This window comes from Manihot esculenta, chromosome 9, assembly GCF_001659605.2.
Source record: "Manihot esculenta cultivar AM560-2 chromosome 9, M.esculenta_v8, whole genome shotgun sequence".
In the NCBI taxonomy this organism is placed as follows: domain Eukaryota; kingdom Viridiplantae; phylum Streptophyta; class Magnoliopsida; order Malpighiales; family Euphorbiaceae; genus Manihot; species Manihot esculenta.
Genome location: NC_035169.2, coordinates 20,312,335 through 20,334,122, shown reverse-complemented (window position 1 = coordinate 20,334,122; position 21,788 = coordinate 20,312,335). Strand labels below are relative to the sequence as shown.

Sequence of the window (21,788 nt, the reverse complement as noted above, 5' to 3'; positions counted from 1 at the left end):
ATACCCAGTCAACACCCAACTTTAACAAGAAATACTTTTTGCTTCTGCAATGGTAAGAAGCAACAATAAAGCCAAAAAATACTCAAAAAAGAGGGTAAAGGAGGCTGTCCACACCAAGTAAGTACCTTACCGACTCCCAACAAAGCAAGGAACAGTAGCAAAAGGCCGAAAACAAAAGTTCGAGGTCAACAGCGGCGGACAAAAGTGAAGATCCTTGCTAGAAACAAGGTCACGCACTAGCAATCAGTGACACATGAACGGCAAATGACTCACCGGAGATAAGCGGATGGCCAGCGAGGAGGCTGCGATCCTTCTCGGAGTGGTGGTGATGAAATAAAATAGTGTTTTAACTTTTAATTTAGGATATTTGATGTTTGAACCTTTTTGGGGTTATGCATTAATTTTTCTTATTAATGCAAATATCTATTATTGTGTTTAATATTTTTAAATTTCATTGCGTTACTTAAATGATGTAATTCATATCTAGTAGTAGAAAGAAATATTGTGATTTATATTAATATAATTAGCATTTTGAAATTTTAACTTGAGCTGAAGCAATATAGTTAAATCCTTGAGATTTAAAGTTATAACTTATACTTAATCTACTAATTAAGTTTTATATCACTATTGAAAAATGAGATTTAAAGGAAAAAGGTATTAAATAGATAAGTATTATATTTTCTTATATAAAAATTAAATTGATTATTAAAAATAAGTGTCAAATTTGATATTGAATTAAGTGGAGTAAATGCTCTAAATATCTATTTTATTAAATTTTTAATTCTATTATATTTAGTGTCTTTTAATTTTTTTTAGACTATATTATTTTATTAGATTTTAATTAATTTAATTCTCATTCCATTTTTATTGTCTAAATATTAAATAAATTATTATAAATTTTTGATACTTAATCTCAATTATCATAAAAACAATACTCACTCATAACTTTATTATTTAAAACAATTCCATGCCCTTATAAATTTTACACATAAATCCTCATCATATTTTTTTTCTAATAATAAGCCCCTCCTTTTAAAATGGCAATGGACTGGGTTTTACATATATTTATAAGAATTTAGTATTTTAATTCATATTAGCCAAAGATTGTAGCTAGAGTTTGAGTAAAAGGAGATTTCGTGTGAAAAGAAGGATTTTGCAAAAAATTTATAAATATCTAAAAATCAATGTGTAGGTGGGAAAGGGCTAAACCTCTAAACTTCTATTTGCAATATTTTCTAACAATACTCTCTCTATTTTTATTGCACTTATGTATTGCTTTATATATACTGTGATTGCCTTGCTTATACTGTGGTCGCTGAGTATTAATAGGAAATTATCTTTAGAAGATCTTATTATATGTTTTGTGTCAAATTTTTCAGAAACATAATTTACTCCCTTCTTGGGTTACCTTCGAGCCTTGTAATTGCCATGATAAATGTTTCTAGTCTCATGGATACCAACTATTAAAACCTGTAAAAACTGCACTAATCTCAAAATCAATATGATGGTGAGAATAAGATAAAAGTCACAGTGAGAGAAGATCATTCCACAAACAAGCCAAAACACCACCCAAATTAGAACCCCTGATGACAAATATATTCTTATACCCAAATATATACTTATTACACCTCATCCTCTCTTAGCCAACTTGAATTTTCATGAGAAAGAGAATATCAGAAACTTGAGGCAAATACAAATGCCGAAGCTTAGCAACAAATCAATAGTATTCTCAATTGAGAAAATTGAAGAGAGACAAGAGCATAGCAAGACTTGATAATAGTATCAACATATGGGAAAAGGAACAAATAGTTGAATATATTAATAGCAGCCAAGGCTAAGGAGACTTGATCATCTTCGTTTGCAGATCATTTTGCATCCTTATATTAACTTGTTATGCACTTAATATTGTGGCCCATCCTTAAGGTAAGTGTTGTCACTGTGTATCCATATACTTTCTGATTTCATATTTCCTTGTAAGACTTCAACAATCTGAATCAAGTAAGCAATATTAGTTAACAACTAGGGATGACATGGATGATAATTAACTTAAACAAATTATTTTTTTTTTAATTTCTGTGATTTTTTAGATACTAATAATTTTGCATCAACTTGCAAATTATGTATAATTGTTTTCGTATATATGAATCCTGTAATTTAAAAAATAGTAATAATATATTTAGCTAATACTTAAAAAATAATTAAAGGCAGGTCTATTGATTTTATCATACCTGACTTAATTTTGGACGAGTTTTTGCAGGTTTGTATACACAAGCCGCAGCACAATGAATCATTTCAATTATTTCACAATTGTTCTGCAATTCGACATCAATAATACTATTGTAATTATGTGTATTAAAAGCTTGTGTGAGTTGAGGTGCCACCTGAAATTTTAAGATAAAAAAGTATTAGCGATAATTATATATCTCTTATCATAGAAATATATAACTTTATTCAAACGTTAATATAAAAATAATTAAAACAATACTAACATAACAAAAAATTTCATGCCTGTTTACATGTTTAATTTCAAAATAAATCAATTACAACATTAAAATGGCAGAACTAATTTTGTTTTAAAAAAATAAAGGATAACACAAAAATTATATTACTCTTAAATTAACAACACTGTAATGCTAATATTCTATCCAATCAAACATATTTCTATTCGGTATACAAGAGTCTAAACTTAATGTGTATATTTCATCTTAGTTTTGCTTATCTTGAGGCCCTTACTCTTAAGAATCCTTATCCATAACAACAAAATTAACTCATTGATTAAATTTATCCACTAAGACAACAAAATTATAAATAATATACATCATGGAACATCATATTTAAAATATCAAATAAGTTCATCCATAACTAAAATTATTATATCGAGACTTAAAGTTGATCTCTAAGGTAAACCTAATATTATTCTCTCATACATGTCTTTAGTAACGGTTATAGGTTATAAGAAGTAAATATGTTAATATAGGAATTAAATATTGATAGATGTGTTAGTGTTTAATCTTAGAGATTGCATGATCATAGGTTTGATTTTCTTTCCTTTCTAGATATAGTTTCTCATGTATAAATATGTTGTAATCTCTATTATAAGAAGAACAACAAATATTACCTTTCTACATGGTATCAAAGCCACTCCTGTGAGATTTGAATTTTTTTTCTTGTTCTGTTTGGAGACTCAGGTTTAGGTTACTCATATAGAGTAACATTTATCTCTCGCCGTCCACCCAGGAAGGACGCTGGAGCACCGGCGAAGCTTCCCTAAAGAGCCAACGGTTGTCCAGCCGACAACTGAGTTTCATGTACCACGACAAGGTTACTAACGCCTTCCCACTCGCAGGCACGTGGAGGCGCATCGCATATCCGTTGCTACTCCGGTCACCCTCGCTGGAGTCGCCTCAAAGCCGTCTCATTAATTCTATAGTCTGTTTGCCGATTGGGTGTTGGGTAGAGGTGTTTTTGGGTTTGGATCGCATTCTGGTATTGCTCACCTCCATTCTCTGGTACTGTTTACGTCCTATTTCTTTTGATTGCTATTGCTTTTAGATTGGTTGTTTTCATAGCTGAAATTAAAAACACTGTAGCTGAGGTGATTCCAATGATGACTAAAATTATGGAACACAAATTAAATGGATCTAATTTTATAAATTAGAGTAAGACTATCCGTATTTATTTATGAAGTATCGGAAGGATCCTCCAATTGATGAAATTAGAAAAGATTGTATGAGGGATGATGCTCGATTATTTTTGCAGATCCGAAATTCTATTCATAGTGAGGTAATCAACCTTATTAATCACTGTGAATTTGTTAAACAATTAATGGATTATTTGGAGATTTTATATTCTGGCAATGGAAATATTTCTCGTATTTATGATGTATGTAAGACATTCTATCGAGCCGAGAAATATGATAGAACTCTTACCTCCTATTTTATGGATTTTAAAAAGTGTATAAGAAATGTCTTGATACCTTTTAGTACAAATGTGAAAACTCAACAAGCTCAACGAGAGCAAAAGGTTGTTATGAGCTTCCTTGCAGGTCTCCCTCTAGAGTTTGAGACAGCTAAATCTCAGATTCCTTCTGACTCTAAAATATCATCATTATATTATGTTTTCACTAGAGTGTTGCGTACAGAGTCTTTAATTCCTTCACACACCACTAGTGCTTTTGTTAGTCACAATGACAGTGGCAGATAGAATAACAGAGGTAGGCATAGGGGAAGTTTTAATGGTGGTAGAGGATCTCAGCGTCCTGGGGAAGCAGTTTCTACTTCTGACTCCAGTGAAATCATTTGTTATTACTACTGGTAAACCTGGACATACTAAGAAGACATGTTTGAAACTTCAAAATAAAAATCAGCGCTTACAAATGGTGCACATGGCAGTTGAGGCCTCTTCTGATCAGGAAATTTTGATATCTGTAGATGAGTATGCACAATTTACTCGATTCCAGACATCTCTGAAATCCTCTAACTCCTCTATCACTGCAATTGCTAAGTCATGTAACTCTACTGCATGTCTTGTATCTTCATCCTCCAAATAGGTTATTAATTCTGGTGCTACCAATCATATGTCAGATAATTCTACCATTTTGTCCAATCTTAAGTCTCATTCATCATCTTCTTATGTTACTTCTTATGTTACTCTTGCTAATGGCACTAAATCTTGTCATAGGTTCTGGACATATCAACTTAACCCCTTCTCTTTCTGTATCCTCTGTGTTATGTCTTTCTAAGTTCTCCTTTAATTTACTTTTCGTTAGTAAACTCACTCGTGCATTGAATTGTTGTATCTCATTCTTTCCTGATCCTTATATTTTTCAGGATCTTTTAATGAAGCAGATTATTAGTAAAGGGCATGAGTTAGAGGGGTCTTTACGTTTTGGATCAGTAACTACCTACATCTCTTGCATGTTCCATGAGTTTAACACCTTTTGATGTTCATTGTCGTTTGGGGCACTCTTCTCTTTTGGCTTTGAAGAAGTTATGTCCACAGTTTCACTCCTTATCTGTTTTAGATTGTGAGTCTTATCAATTTGCCAAACATTATCATTTATCTACAGTGTTTCGAGTCAATAAACGAGCTTCGTCCCCCTTTGAGTTAGTATATTCAGATGTTTGGAGTCCTTGTCCTATTATGTCTAAGTCTGGCTTTAAGTACTTTGTTACTTTTGTTGATGATTTCTCTCGCACTACTAGGTTATTTTTAATCAAGAGTCATTCAGAATTATTCTCTATCTTTTGTGCTTTTTATGCTAAAATCAAAATTCGATTCAATATTTTCATTTGAATATTGTAAAGTGATAATGCTAAAGAGTATCTTTCTGGAGAATTTCAATCTTATTTGTTACAAAAAGGGATTTTTCATTAGTTTTCCTATGTTGACGCTCCTTCACAGAATGGGGTTACAAAAACAAATCAACATCTTCTTGAAGTAGCCAGAGCCCTCTTATTCTAAATGAAAGTACTTAAATGTTTTTGGGCTGATGCTGTATCCACTACTTGTTTTTTTTATTAATTGCATGCCCTTCTCCGTCCTTCATGGTGATATCTTTTATAACATTTTATTTCCCACTAAATCTTTATTTTCTATTGAGCCACGTGTCTTTGGTTGTACTTATTTTGTTCGTGATGTTCGTCCATGAGTTACTAAATTAGATCCCAAATCACTCAAATGTATCTTTCTTGACTACTCTCAACTTCAAAAAGGATTTCCTTATTTTTTTCCTGATCTTAATCGGTACTTTGTGTCTAAAGATGTAACATTCTTTAATTCCACTCTGTTCTTTCCACCATCATCTATTTATAACACCCAGAGGAAGGAAGATAACCTCTTATTATACACTGTTTGCTCTCTGTCTCCTCAGACTCTTCCTGCACCTTCTGCTCATGTGCCAGGTTGCCCTCTCATTTTTCATGTTTATTCTATACGCTTAGAGGACTCTGACTCCGCTCTACTACTAGCTTCTTTGTCGATAGACCCTACTCCCACCGATCCTTCACCGTTTGATTTGGATTTGCCCATTGCTCTTCGCGAAGGTAAGCATACTTGCACTCGTCCTATTTCATCTTTTGTCTTTTACAATCAATTATCCTTTTCTTCTTGTTGTTTTTCCACTGATTTAGATTCTATTTTAGTCCCTAAAACTGTTATTGAGATTTTATCCTATCCTGGTTGGCATGCTGCTATAAAAGAAGAAATAATGGCCCTAGATACAATGGTACTTGGGAGTTGATGTCCTTGCCCTAGGAAAGCAGACTATTGGGTGTAAATGAGTGTTTGCACTGAAAGTAAACTCTGATGGATCTATTTCTCGCCTCAATGCCTGTTTAGTGGCCAAAGGTTATGCTCAAACTTATAAAGTTGACTATTCTGATAATTCTCTCCAATTGCCAAGTTCGCATCTGTTCGATTGTTTATTTTCTTGGCAGCTACACATTATTGGCCTTTGCATCAACTGGATATTAAAAATGCTTTTCTCCATGGTGACCTTCAGAAGGAGATTTATATTGAGCAACCACCTGGTTTTATTGCTCAAGGGTAGTTACGCAAGGTTTGTAGACTTTGAAAATCCCTCTATGGCTTGAAAGAGAGTCCTCGGGCATGGTTTGGCAGGCTTAGTGAGGTGGTCTAATAGTTTGGAATGAAGATGAGTAAGTGTGATCACTTAGTGTTTTATAAAAATTCTGATAGTAGAGTAATTCCGCTTGTAGCATATGTGGATGATATTGTTATCACAGGAAGTGACGTTGCTGGCATTATATCCCTAAAAAAATTTCTCAAAACACAGTTTCATAAAAAGGATTTGGGCTCCTTGAAATTTTTTCATGCATTGAAATTATGCAGTGTAAGAAAGGCATTTTTTTATCTTAAAGAAAATATATGCTTGATTTATTGGTAGAAATAAGAAAATTGGGTGCTAAGCCTTGAAGTGCACCAATGACCCCTAATTTTTAACTTACTACAAAAGACAATGAGCCATTTGCAGATCCTGAGAAGTATAGAATATTAGTTGGCAAGCTGAATTATTTGACAGTGACTCGTCCTGATATTGCATATTCAATGAGTGTGATAAGTTAGTTTATGTCCTCTCCTACTGTTACTCAGTGGGATGCTCTGAAATAGATTATTTGCTACTTAAAAGAGGCTCCAAGACGAGGCCTCTTCTATGGTAACCATGGGCACTCAAATATTAATACTTTTCTGATACTGATTGGGCAAGTTCGAAGGTTGTTAGGAGGTCAACCACTGGATATTGTGTTTTTATGGGAGGTAACTTGGTCACATAGAGAAGTAAGAAATAAAATATGGTCTCTCGTTTTAGTGCGAAATCTGAATATCGAGGCATGGCACAAGCCGTATGTAAAGTCTTGTGGATGCGCCAACTGTTAGAAGAGGTTAGGTTCATAAATTTGGTGTCTGCTAAGTTGTGGTGTGATAATCAAGTAGTTATCCACATTGCCTCTAATCCAGTATTTCATGAAAGGACTAAACATATTGACGAGATTAACTGTCATTTTATTCGTGAGAAAGTCCAATAAAAGATACTCTCAACCGGACATATCAAAACTAGAGAACAATTAGGAGATATCTTCACTAAAACTCGAAATAAGACTCGAGTTGATTATATATGTAACAAATTGGGCATAATTAACATCTATGCTCCAACTTAAAGGGAAGTGTTATACGTTATAGAAAGTAAATATGTTAATATAGAAAGTAAATATTGATAGATATGTTAGTAGCTTAATCTTACGAATTGCATGATCATAGGTTTGATTTCTTTTCCTTTCTAGATATGGTTTCTTATATATAAATATGTTGTAATCTCTATTGTAAGAAGAACAACAAATATTAACTTTCTACAGTAACATTACATAGTTGATATTAACTCCTTTCTTTTTTAACAATCACTAAAAATTTTTTCTTGAAATTTTATCATATGCCATTTTAACTCAATGAATAACATGTATAATTCTTCTTTATCTTCTTATAAATTACCACTAAACTTCTTAATAAGGAAATAGATTTTATTGTAAATCTATGGAATTTTTCCTACTTTTCCACTATGCCCTTTAGATGACAAATACTAATTAAGTCCAAGCAATGCTTGAAATTGCTCACAATGAGAGATTTATTCATCATATCAATTGGATTTTCTACAATACCAATTTTCTTAATCAAAATATTACCCTTACTGACAATATCACATACAAAATAGTATCTCACATCAATGTGGTTTTTCTTCTCTTGAAACATTTGATCTTTTGTCAAATGAATAGCACTTTGGTTATTGCAATGGACGACTGTAACATCCTCAAACCCATAGCTAGAGTAGTGCCATCATTAGATATGGGTTAGGCTATTTCACCACTAGAGTAAGTGGCATTAGAGGAGGTGCTAGCTTACCTCGAGCTACTTAGGGGAGGTGCTAGCATAACTCTAAGCTGCTAATAACTAAATCATAGAAAACTCAAATAAAGAAACGGACGTATCCAGAAATAAAGTAGACAGTGTGTTTAGCAAGTCGGGAACGAGTCACTTTCGGGAGGTGCTTAGGGTTTCCCGACGTACTTGCTTAAGGTGCTTGTTTAAATCCGTCATGCTTGCTTAAGTGAAAAGGACTTCTAAAGGCTAAATGTATAGTTTAGTAGGTCGATCTATGAATATTGAAAGTTTGAAAACTAAATTGAAACATGGTAAAGAGTTTAGTAGGTTAAAGTATAAATATAGAAAGTTAAAACATAAAATTTAGTTTACCCACCATGTGTCACCTAACTATGCATGAAAGAATGACAAAGCAAAGTTAAAAAAGGTGGGTTGTCTTCTCCACCCACACCATTGCCGTAGCTCACCCATTGAAAACCAAAGTTTTGTTTTGTCTTCCTTCCACCAAAGCCAAGCTAAATCTCACCCAATCAACTTATTCCTTTAACCACAATTTACCCTAAGACCAAGACCTAAAGGAACAACCATATATTGAAGGAATTGAAGAAGAAAATTTTAGGGTTCCATATACACCAAGCTTGAAAATCAAAGGTAAGTTTAGGAATGTGTAGGAAATAAAATCTACTCATTTCTTCATGCATGAATTTGAATTATAAAGCTTTAATTTATAATTTATTCAATCCTTCCCTAAGATATAACTTGACCTAGGTGAAGGAACATCAAAGGGAAAGGAGATAGCTAGAGAGTAGAGTGCAAAAGGGAAAGAAGAATTCAAGAAAGGTTTGGTGTTTGTATGATTTTCTGTTTTCCTTTGATTCTGCCATGAATAAGTGAAATTAGGGGTTGATTTTACTTGCTGAAAATGTTGCTTTGATTGTATAAATATGTTATATGAATGTTACAAGGATGGTTGAAAGGCTTAGAGTAAAGAAATTTAACATGAGAGCTAAAAGTGCAAACCTGGCAGAATAGGTTGTAACAGGCCAGCTTGTGTTTAAAACTTCATAACATATTTTGTATTTATTTAAATTAGGCCTAAGATATATCAAATGAAAGCTGAGACAAAGAGCTAAAACTTTTATGATTGACTAAATTCGGAATCTGTAGGTAAGATGATGAAAATTGCAAGTGAATCTAAACTGAACACAGTGGTAGTGCATCTAGAACAGAGTGTGTTGATTATACCATAACTAATTATCTACTCAGTGAAATTTATTAAGATTAGTGCCAAATGAATCTTAAGAAGTGTAACTAAAACTTTGTAGAAGAAACTTAAGCTTGACTTTGTATGAAAATGCATGAATCTGATATGTTTTGTGATACTATAAACAAGTACCAATACTGGACTGATTAAGACCTTATTGAGCAGCTTGTAAATAAAAATTCATAACTTAAACTAGAGTGATCAGATTTTCATGAATTATACCTAGTTGGAAAAATAAGACATAAATATACATTTTTTATGAGAAACTGAAGTCAAATTGTAACTCTAAATTGCTTCAAAAGTTTATGCAATATATGGCAGAATACAGTTTTTCTCAAATTTGAATGTTATGTTGACAACGTTTTGCAGTATTTGCCATGAGTTTCTCATCTTGTTAACTTTGACACATGATTTATGTATTTTGGAAATGAATTCAAATATCTTCAAATGACATGCATTTACACTGAATTAATGATACTTGGCCCTGGTAAACGTAATAGGAGTCGAGATTAGCTTAAGGGTATGGCATGCCATATAAAAATACAGAGTTCGTAGTACTGCTACCGATACATGATATATATATATTTGAGGTTACATATCAGGTACCTCATAAGCACGGCCACAGAGCCCTGCTATCACAGTTTTGGCCTCTGAGCCTATCGTTCGGCACCCTGTGCCTACCGTTATAACTCCTTATCTACCTAATCGACCCTACTATGTGTTTATAAGGGCTGAGAACTTAATTAAGATTGATACTTGATTTTGAGAACTTATCACTGAATGTTAACATGTCTGCATCTATTACATGTACTAAGCTATAGTGATTTGCTATAAATAGAAAATGTGCAATAAAGGAAAAAGAAGATGTTTTTATCGAATATGAAAGGAATTCTTGTCATGCACAAGGATACATATGGCACTCATATTTTATACTTAGAAGTTGACAAGTATGCTTTGTATCATGTTAATAACATTTGACTAGCTTGTAATTGTTTACCTGATTATCTGTATACGTGAACTTGTTTGCTCTATGTTGTTATTTGTTTGCTATCACCCACTGAGCATTAGCTCAGCATGTTGGTTTTTACCTCACGCAGGTTGTGGATAAAGTAGGCACGCGAAGTTCATAAGAGGTCTACATCAGATATCAAGGCCATCATCATAGCTGGTTGTTTTGAGTCTCTGAGTCATAGTATATTTTTATTTTGGCATGTACATATTAAATAGAGTGAGTTATAAAGGTTATGTAAATCAAAGAATAGTAAGATGTCAAATAACAGTTGATAATTTTGCATGTGTTTTTCATATATGCTACAGGTTGAAATGTTAATGAAACAGATGAGACTCTGCTAAAATTTTGGTTTAAAATCTTCCATTTACCTTAAATGCTTTATAAAATTTACATGGACTATCTAACACGTAGTATTTACAGATAAAGGAAATTGTTGAGTCTTGATATGTCTAAAAAGATATAGTTTGTGACAGACCTTGCTCTATCTACACTTGATAGAGTAAGGGGTGTTACAGCGACAGTCACCTGTTGACTTATACTAAGCTCACCAAATAAACCTCTTAACCAAAGATCTTCCTTTATAGCCTCAGCTATTACCATGTACTTTGCTTCAATAGCAGATAATGCAACTATAGGCTATAAATAAGTTTTTCAGCTAATAGCAGTATTGCCAAGAGTAAGCACATAACCGAATGGATATTATTTTATCCAGATCACCTGTTATCATCATTCCGGGCCAATATAAATTTGCTGCAATTCTTTGATATGTTCTAAATGCATTGGAGTGTCCTTCCGAGGGAGAGTTATGGAATTTATGCAACAGACATGGAATACAAAAATAGGTTTGACCAATTCCAAAATCCTATTCTTATAGAGAGATTCCATCTTCCATTTCATGGCAATTAACCATTTAGCTTATTCATCACAAGAGATTGCATATGAGTATGTGGAAGATTCACCACTAGCTTTTATTTCTTGTCTCACTAACATTACAAGAGGAACATAATATGTATGAAGCAGCCTGCTAGGTACTTTTTTCTGTCTTTTGGGTCTTCGACTTTCTTCTTGTTGTAATGTTTCAAAGAAGATAACTAAACAGGGCCTTGTTGTGAAGAATGATCATGTGTAGGTGCAACTCCACCTCTAACTCAATCCTGTTAACTAGATCCATTGAACTCGTGTAGCTTCACAACTGAATCTTTTAAACCTGAATCTGATGAAGCAAATGATTCCTTAAACATCTCATATTCATTAAATTAAATACGACATCTCTACTTATCACTGACTTTGATGGATCATGATCTAGAAGCTACACTTTATATCCCTTGACACTAGATGGATAACAAATAAAAATACCTTTTATAGATCTAGGCTCCAATTTTCCACTATTGGTATGAACATAAACAGGACAACCAAATACCCTCAAATAGAATAACTAGGAGAGTTACTAGACCATACTTCTTCGGAAGTCTTTAATTCAATAGTTGTGGATGGAGAATGGTTCACCAAATATCAGGCTATAATAGTTCCTTCTATCCAAAAATCCTGAGACAAGCCAAAATTAGACAACATATAATTAACTTTTTCTAACAAAGTTTTGTTCATGTGCTCTGCAACACCATTATGCTGTGGAGTCCCACTGTCTCTGAGATGCCTAATAATGCCTTCATCTTTGAAGAACTTGTTAAATTCACATCACAATACTCTAGTCCATTATCTGTGCGGAGCCTTTTAATCTTCTCACCCATTTGCTAAAAGGAAGGAAAATAAGCAAAAATAAGTCGAGTTACAACAGAGGCATCATCTGTTAAATTCACCTCTCTATGAGCATGTTGAATACGAAAGGAAAGAAAGACTTTAGATTAGCTAATTATAGAATTATGCATTGAGAAAGCCTCCATAGATATTTATCTTGGGGTGAGACCCAAGAAACTGCAACAATAGAATTAGATTCCATAAGAACATCATGCATTAAGGACCAAATATCTCGATGAGGAGCTAGAATACTTAAGGCCTTTTCTATTGGAAGAAGTTCAGCTACATTTGAGTCTACAATACTAACAGGATAGGAGAAAACACATATAAACATACTATATGACTCATGTAGCACACCTCCAATAGCAGATGACCTAACTTCCCAATAGAGGAACCATCAACATTCTATTTAATCCAAAAAGGATCAAGCTTAACCCAAAAGGAATTAGGCTTAGGCCTAGGCCTAGAGCAATAATGACCACATCTGATAGCTTCAGAAGAAATTAGAAGATCTAAACTAGAATAAAGAAAAGAAGCGTCCAAAGCTTTCATCCAAGTGGATGCACGATGGAGGAAGAAATCCATACTAAGATCTTTTCCATGAACATTTTCTCTTTTCTAGTCAACTAGAGAGACCATACGATAGCATCAGCTAGTAACGAGCAAAACTTGGTTTGGAGCTTCCCATGAGCCAAGAATTTCTATTCAGATAAAAGCAAAGGGACTGAACTTGGTTAGTAAAAGTGAATGCCCCATAGAAATCATGTACAAATCTCCCAAGAAAGATGGCAATGGATAAAAATGTGAGAAACTGATTCTTGATAGAGCTCGTATCTAGGACCACAGTATTAAAAAGGTGGAGTATTTTTACTTTGGACAAAAATATTACTATAATGTTCAATATCATGGAACTAACATTTTAACTAGGAGGCTCCATTGCAGAGGTAACCTTTCATAACCTCTAAGTTCTCAAAGCTTAGAAGTACATGATCTCCACCTAGGGATTGTTTCAATGGAAAAAAACTCCTTCCTTAGCAAAAAGCTCATGCATAATTGGGATAAGGGTTTTATCATTTGCAGTTGCAAGGGCAGATTTTGCTAACCATTCATTATTAACAGATTTTATGTTCTCCGGAATCTCATACCTACCACAGAGAATATATGAACTGCCAGTGAAGGATCTCATCTCAAGACAAATATCAAAAGGTGGGACAACTCTATCTATCTTTGTTTGAGGAATAAAAAATTGTTTGTATTTGAAGCTCCACATTGATTTTGATTATGACTACCATTAAAATTATTGTTTGAGTTACCGATCTTACCATTATTGGTAGTAATGCTGAAGTGTGACTTAAAAGCTCATAATTTAAAGGTGTTGATGCAAAGAAGATTAAGGGTTCAAATAAGATTTAGAATTACTGAGGCAATATGGACTTTTATAAAAAAAAAAAAAAAAAAAAAAAAACTTTCCACTCTTGTTTAGCTTTCTCAGGATAAAAATATTTGCAACATGAGAAAACTTGAAGATAATCTTGCGCAACAAGGCTGTCACAGTAGGTAGGTTTTTAAGGTGGATGGTGAGAAAAAGTCTCCTTAAGGAAGGGGTTGAGATGACCATTATGGGACGATTGAGAGGAAAATTAGAGTTAATAGATAAGAAAGGAATTGAGTTTTTTTCGATCTATGATAAACGTCATACAAGCTCATTAAAAGAGAAATTGAAAATCTCTTGAGTTAAGTACTCAATAACTTTTGAAAAAAATTCTATCATGTCTTGTTTATTAATTTATTGCACTTAAATAGCAAAAAAAAAGATAGCCTCTTCTTACAAACAAGAAAACTCAAAAGCATGAACTAAACATGGAGGAACACCTTCCTATGATTAAGGAATTAAAAGCAACAACTAATCAATTGGAGAACATGGTTGAACTAAACCCATATAATATGGCAACAGCTCAATCATGTTGCAAGAAAACAAGAATTTCTCAACTGCCCTGTTTAGTGGCTTTGATTTGGTCTTGCATTTCAATATTCTTCTTCCTCCATGTGTGAAACTCATGTATATTAGTAAGGGTTTGCTAACAACTAGCTAATTGGGATGGACCAAGGGTGCAACACGAAGGTGTGGAGAGGCTAGGTTGGAGGTGATGCTAGAGAAAGGGTTGAGAGGGACATTATTTTTTTTCCTAGCTAAGATTATATATATGAGAATATGTGAATAAAATATTAAAAATAAAGATTCATGAAAGTAACATTATAGCAAACATTCGTTACTACAAAAAAAGTTTATATCAGTTGTATATTGTTACCTTATATATTTTAACTGCAACCATAGATTAATAACAACAGTTTGAGAATCTGCCTTTACTACTCAATATAAGATAGTAATTTACTTACTTTTTTATAATGAATAAAAAATATAGTTAAAATTATAACTTTATTAAAAATAAAATAAATTTTATATTAAAATATATTACTAATAATAAAACTATAAATTTTCTTTATAATAATTTTAATTGAACAATTTTACACTCACTATTATTGTCTAAACTTTAAAATGATTTATTTTGTCAGAATGAGTAATTGAATTGAAAAGTATAAAAGCATGCATGCATGAACCATCTAAACTCTAAAATGATTTATTTTGTCAGAATGACTAATTAAATTAAAAAGTATAAAAGCATGCATGTCTGAAACAAATAAAACCTAATATGTGAATGATTTAATGATTGTTAGAATAAATAAATAATAGTATTTATTTACTCTAACAATGATGCATGGATTTTTGTAATCAAGAATGTATTAACCGCGATAAATTAGTACTGGATAATGGAACAAAGATATACACGTACCCAAGCAACCAAGTTCATAGAAAAAATGCCTTCCCTTATTACAGATGGTTTTCCAGTAATCAACTCTAGAAGAACCACACCGAAGGAAAAGACATCAACTTTTTCATTAATCTTGCGATCTTTGAGAAACTCAGGAGCCCCATAACTGCAATTGGGGAATACAAACATGAGAAGAACCTATTCGATATATATATATATATATATATATGCACCTTACCCACGGTTTATCTTTGCCTCAGTAGAAATATGGGTAACAAAATTTGGAAGTTCTTGGGCAAGTTCAAAACCTGAAATCTGGAATGAAAGAATTGATACAAGTCCAATTATTTTTTCAAATAACATAAAAATCAAAATACAGGCTATATTTTATATTTCAAATTGAACTTAATGAGTTGATAATTGATAAGAATTACTATAAAAGAAATTTATTATAATTATTCTAATTATTGAGAATGAAAACCATATTATATGTTTTAACAATATACAATTAGACTCAGCTGAAAAATATTTAAAATAATTTATGCTAAATGTTTCATACAATAATATTGTAGAATACATCATTAACAAAGCAAACTTTTAGTGTATGATAGGAGCATGCATCAAGTTTTATCTCCCTTAAAACTTACCTTTGGTTCAAAGTTATTGTCAAGAAAAATATTATCAGAAGTGATATTTCCGTGTATGATCGTAGGAGTACCTAAAAATACACGAATTATAAAATTAAAGTGAAACATGCAATCTCAAACATGAAAATAGAATTTGGTTTACACTCACAAAATTCATGCAAATATGCCAATCCTTTCGCACAGCCTATGGCAATTTTCTTTCTTCTAGACCAATCGATTGTTTTCTTGTGTCCTGCATCTAATCAAACCTTATAAATGAGTACCCTTTTTCTATTTAGATAAATGGAAGGCCTTTGGATAATCCTTCACATGATTATCTATCAATTTTTGTATGATACGTATAGTCAAGGACTCACCATGTAAATTAAATCTCAATGACTTGCTAGGAACAAGCTCATAAACAATAAATTTATCAGATTCTTCAATGCAATATCCTATCAGCTTGTTTAGATATTGGCAATTGTGATTGATGTAATTAACCATTTGTTCACCTCCCACCTGTGCACACACCCAAAGAGAAAGCTTCTTAATGGCAACAGGCATTCCATTGAGTTCCCCCTTGTAAAGTCTACCAAAATCATCATCGCCAATCATGCGATTGTTGGAGAAAAATCGAGTTGCAATTGCTAGTTCTTCAAAAGAAAACATTCTCGGCGAAAAATTTTGTGCCCTCTCAATGCCAAGTAGAGATTCTAGACTAGTAGTAGGCCTTCCTGTATGTGCAGTAGAAATGTTATACAAATATATAAGCATGCATAAATTTATATATGGAGTTCTAGTTGGGTTTAAAACCTTTTAATCATGGGTTGGATAAACAACATGAATCCAATGTACATTTAAGTTTAATATATTTAGTCCCTCAATTGTATCAATAATAACAATTTGATTCCGTATTTTGAAATTAGTGTATTTTTTTTATTTTACTTTAGCCACACACTTAAATCCTTCTGTCATGTGCTGTTATTTTTTTAAAAATATACTATTTAATTTTTAAATTTTGTCATTATTTACAGTTTCATTCCTTAATTTTGTAATTAGTTATAATTTTATCCCTCATATTTATCTCTTTTACCTTTCTCACTTTCTTTATCACTCCCTCCATCTATATATCTCTCTCTTCTCAATGACAAAGGAGAGAAAAGAGATAAAATAGATGAATGGAATATGAATAATTTCAAAATTAAAGAATGAAATTGGAAATAGTTACAATATTAAGGGACTATATAGTAATTTTGTAAAATACTAACACAAAATGGACGAAAGTATCCAAGTATACGACAAATTTTTTTAGTGATAAATTTAGAGGATAAATTACCAATTTAATTAAACTTGATTAAATTACAAACTTTGATTTGTTCTAAATTGGAAAATTGTCATTAGAATAAATTAACGTTTTAAAATTCAAAAATAGATAAAAAAAAATCAATAACCATAAATTTAGGGGACAAGTCAGTCATTCATTTTTAATTTGTTACCACAAAATCCTTTATCTTGGAAAACATTACCACAAAATCCTTTATGTAATTTCAAAGGTGGAGATTTTTATACAAACACTTTTAAAGATGAGAGATTTTATGTTAGCAAACTAAAGATAAGGGAAATTTGAAAAGCTATGAGTATAAATTATCCAAAATTTATAAATATTATTAAATTCATGCATTTTAATTTATCATATGTTAATATTTTCAAAAAATAGTCAAAATTAGTCAAATCTCTAATCTTGTAAACTTTATATTATTAGTTTAAGTAAAATTTTGAAAATAAAAATAACTTTTTGAAAATTTATAATTTTAATGAAAAGTCACTAATTAAAAGTAATAAAGTCGCATATATAATTTCAATTACCCTGTATAGTTTTAATGTCTTTCCAGTCTATTATCTTCTCATGCGAAATAGTTCCTTCAAGAACTCCAATTATCTGCATGACATGGATAAGATAAACTAATTCATGAATGAAACAAAATACGATTATATTAAAAAAATACAATAATTTATAATCTTATCAAATTTCAGCAAAAGACCAAATATATTTACGTGTAAAATTATTTATTTGCATAATAAGAAAGAACATTTTTAAAATAAAAAATGATAATAATTGTGCATATGTGCAATATTTAGGATAAAGAAAAGCAAACCAACAATAATTTAAATGAATTAAATATAAAAAATATTAAATAAAAAATACAATAAAAATTGTTAAAAGATTATCATAAGAAAAGAAACATGTAAAAAAAAGGTTATGCAAAAAAAAAAAAAATAATTCTACAAGTGTAATTTTTTATCAATTAAATTTAGGTGTGTATATACCTACACCTTTATTAATAAGCTAATCCAGTACTTTTAGAATCTCAACATAATACACCTTTATTAAAGTTAAATACTTTAGTCTTTCTATCCATTTAATCGCTAATATTTAAGAGAAAAACTTAAAATGCCATAATAAAAGAAGGATGTTCACTTTTAAAAATATTACTAATGATAAAATTTAAGAATTAAATAGCTATTTAATTATTTGAAATTTAACTGATGAAATTTTTTGAGAAATACTTATAAAATGGATGAAATAATTAAAGTATCTATCGAAATCAAAAGAATGTTTTCTCTAACAAAATTTCTAAACTATATAAATAAACTTGTTAATAATTCCTTATTTTTGTAAATCTCTACATACATACACACTTTACCTGTTTCATTGTTGGTCGGGAGTATGAAGGTTTATATACCGAAGCTGCTGCACAGTAAATCATTCTTATCATTTCTTCCTTGTTATACATGTCTTCCAATTTTGAATCAACAAGAACGGTATAATCATCGTTGTCCAAAGCTTGTCCAATCTGAGACCTAGCCTAAATGTTGATAATTGAAAGTATTTGTTAATTTTTTTATATCAATAAAAGCTTTTTTGAATGCATATTTAGTCTAATGTCAAGAGCAATATATGATTTGATGAATTTGAAAAATTTTATAAACTAGTTACAAAATAAATTTAATAAATAGCCTTTATGGCTGATCTTATATAAACTAGTTTTTTTTCTTACTTTTCTTTTCTTTTTCTTTTTTTTTTTTGTTCAGAGAAAAAATTATAAAGAATACGGTAATTGCATAAATCATAAGTTATTCACTCATAGAGGCAAAATTTTGATAATTTGGATTATGTGCCACTCTTTGGCATAGAGTTGATACCAATGAAAATGTGACTACATGTTTTTCCAAAAAAAAAAAAAAATACATTATCCCCTTGTTTGGAATAAAAAATTTCATAAGAAATCAATTCAATTCAATTCTTTTCTACAATTTTCTTGTTTGGAGTGGAAGAATTATTTATTTTTTAACTTACAAAATTTTCATATTCAAAGAAAAATAAAATCATACATAATTTTATAAGAATTCATTTTTATTATTTTTTTGCAATATGAATATATCAATGGAGGGGATAGGCTTGTTATCAAGAGCACACATGCAATATAGCAATGAGATTACAACCCTCGCTATTCCAAGTGAAAAGCTGCACACAAACTATGGAGAGGGCTAAGTTTGTATTCTACAATCATGTGTGGCTTGCAATACCCCACACACACCAGGCTTGACATGTGAAAGTTTGTGAATAAGGATTTCTGGTTTGTTCATTGTGCAACAAAAGTGCACTAGACTACTATGAAGAGGATGTCGCACTACCTTTAGGCAACTCCAGAGTATAGGTTGTACATAATTAAATCATCAATCTCCTAGATCCCTACTTATATAGATGCTGATTGCAATTTTTGTCTGGACGATGACAAGTTTACAACAAGGTACTCCATATACTTAAAAAATAATATTGTGTCATGGCCATCTAGGATTTAGAGAAAAAAAAAAAAAACCATTGCAGTTCATCTATGAAAATTGAGAGTTGGGCTATTTTGGCTGCCACAACAACAGTGTCTTGGATACAATAGTTGCTCCATGAAATATTTGTGCAATCAAATGAAACTTCAATATGTGATAATGTAGGTTCAACTTAAGATAACATAAAGGGAGCTACAATTTCAATACATCTCCTTGCAAGGCTAGTTGGCCAATATTCTCATAAAGTTATTATCTAAGGTTGTAATTGAATAAAACTACTTGTGAGCTATTTAAGGCTTGACTCAATAAAGATTTGGCTTAACTTGATTCTTTTTCTAAGTAAGCCAAGTTGAAGACTTAAGTTTTAGACTCGTTTAATAAACTAGCTAAAATCGAGCTTTTAAATATTTAGCTCATTAAGACTCGAAAGCTCATTTGTTTATAGATTTACGAGTCAACTCATAAATATACATATTTAACTGAAATTATTTAGCTTTAAACTAATTATTTTTAAATTAAAACTTGTTAAGGTTGTAAATGAATCGATCTTCTTTAAGGTATTCGAGACTTGGCTTATCTGAACTCATTTGCTAAATGAATCAAGTTTGAGCTTATTAATACTTAATTTGAGTTGTAAAGGAGCATAGCTCTGTTAAATAATAAAAACTTTGTAATTTCTAGATGCATGAATATAGACTAGTCTGTGGTTAAGTTCTTTGTGTCTAGCTATTAATGTGGTTTCATAGATACGCTTAATGTTCTAAAATATCAAAAGTCACCTAGAATATCAAGAGTAAGAAGTGCTCAAGAGTCACTATTATGAATCTATAAATACCTCCATAACTTAGTAAAAAGTGAGGTTAAAAAGAGAACCTCCAAAGTATTTGCAGTACCAATGGAGAATGAAGAGCCCCTTGTTATGATTGTTTAATTTAAGGCAATAGTTAAAGAAATTCTAGAAAAGTTAAGATTAACTCTAGCAAAGCATGTGTGTGAAAAATTTGAACAAAATCATCAACTAAGTTTTCTGGCAAAGGTAATATTTGAATACAAATTTGGATGGCATGAACAACATGGTTTCAAGGCATACACCAAGAAAGAAGTTGAAAATGAAGTAGTTTTGCATGTGGTAAGATATTTAAAATGTTTCTATAAAGTGGTCATTAATAATGTAAATGAAATGCAATTATACGAAGCAAAAAATAACTTGAAATATTTGAAAGATGCAAATAAGGCTTTAATGAAAATTTTGGATGAAGTTATGACTGAGCTACATAAATTGAAGGCAAAAACAGAAGAAAGAGAATCAGAGGAATCTGAAAAGTAATAAAGAGGTGTTGCCAATTTAAGCCGAAAGAAGAGTAGCATTTCCAATCTAAGTTTTTCTTCCATGTTGCAGAGGTTATGACGAAGCCTCTCATATTTGAAGATTTTCAAAGGTTGAAATCATGTCTTGAGATGAAGGAGAAATTCCAAACTAAGGAGGAGTATTAAATAATAAATAATTTGTAATTTCTAGATATATGAATGTAGAGTAGTGTGTGGTTAAGTTCTTTGTGTCTAGCTATTGATATGGTCTCGTAAATATAGTTAACGTCCTATAATATCAAACGTTAGGAGCGTTCAAGAGCCACTATTGTATGCCTATAAATACCCCATCGTATTTGTGTTTTGGTGAAAGAGTGGAGCCTAATAGAGAGTGTTCTTATTGCTTGTAACATATATATGCTTTCATATTTCCTTTCTCTTCCTAATATTTCCTTGGGTAATATCTCTCCCCTCTTCAATAAAGTTGTATAAGAGGTTTTCTCTCTCTAAGAAAGCCATATCAAAGCATTTCTAACAAATTAGTAATAAAGCCCATCTTGTTTTCCTAACGAGCTCAAATTTGTCTTGATCTTAGAAATATTATGGTGAATCTAATTTAAACTCTTCAAATCTTAACTAAGCTTAGTTCATTTACACCTCTACCATTATCAAGAATTAAGGTATACTACTCTTTAAACCAAGTTAACATTTCTAATATTGGATAGTTACACATTAAGAGAGGCATAATAAGG

The 21,788-nt window shown here is 31.4% G+C and overlaps 1 protein-coding gene across 4 annotated transcripts in view; it reads right to left on the bottom strand.

Moving 5' to 3' along the window:
* Positions 1 to 1,586: 1,586 nt before the first annotated feature.
* The window catches only part of LOC110607770 (proline-rich receptor-like protein kinase PERK14), a 28,860-nt gene continuing 8,658 nt past the window's right edge, over positions 1,587 to 21,788 (bottom strand). The window contains exons 5-13 of one of the 4 annotated variants that reach the window (XM_043960207.1): positions 18,588 to 18,749; positions 17,749 to 17,821; positions 16,260 to 16,616; positions 16,052 to 16,141; positions 15,904 to 15,974; positions 15,495 to 15,571; positions 15,278 to 15,422; positions 2,229 to 2,381; positions 1,587 to 1,989 (exon numbers count right to left, since the gene is read on the bottom strand). In XM_043960207.1, coding sequence (XP_043816142.1) covers positions 1,900 to 1,989; positions 2,229 to 2,381; positions 15,278 to 15,422; positions 15,495 to 15,571; positions 15,904 to 15,974; positions 16,052 to 16,141; positions 16,260 to 16,616; positions 17,749 to 17,821; positions 18,588 to 18,749 — 1,218 coding nt within the window. In that variant the 3' untranslated portion in view covers positions 1,587 to 1,899. The remainder of the gene's footprint in view (positions 1,990 to 2,228; positions 2,382 to 15,277; positions 15,423 to 15,494; positions 15,572 to 15,903; positions 15,975 to 16,051; positions 16,142 to 16,259; positions 16,617 to 17,748; positions 17,822 to 18,587; positions 18,750 to 21,788) is intronic. The other 3 variants (XM_043960208.1, XM_043960209.1, XM_043960210.1) reach the window with 3 other exon arrangements.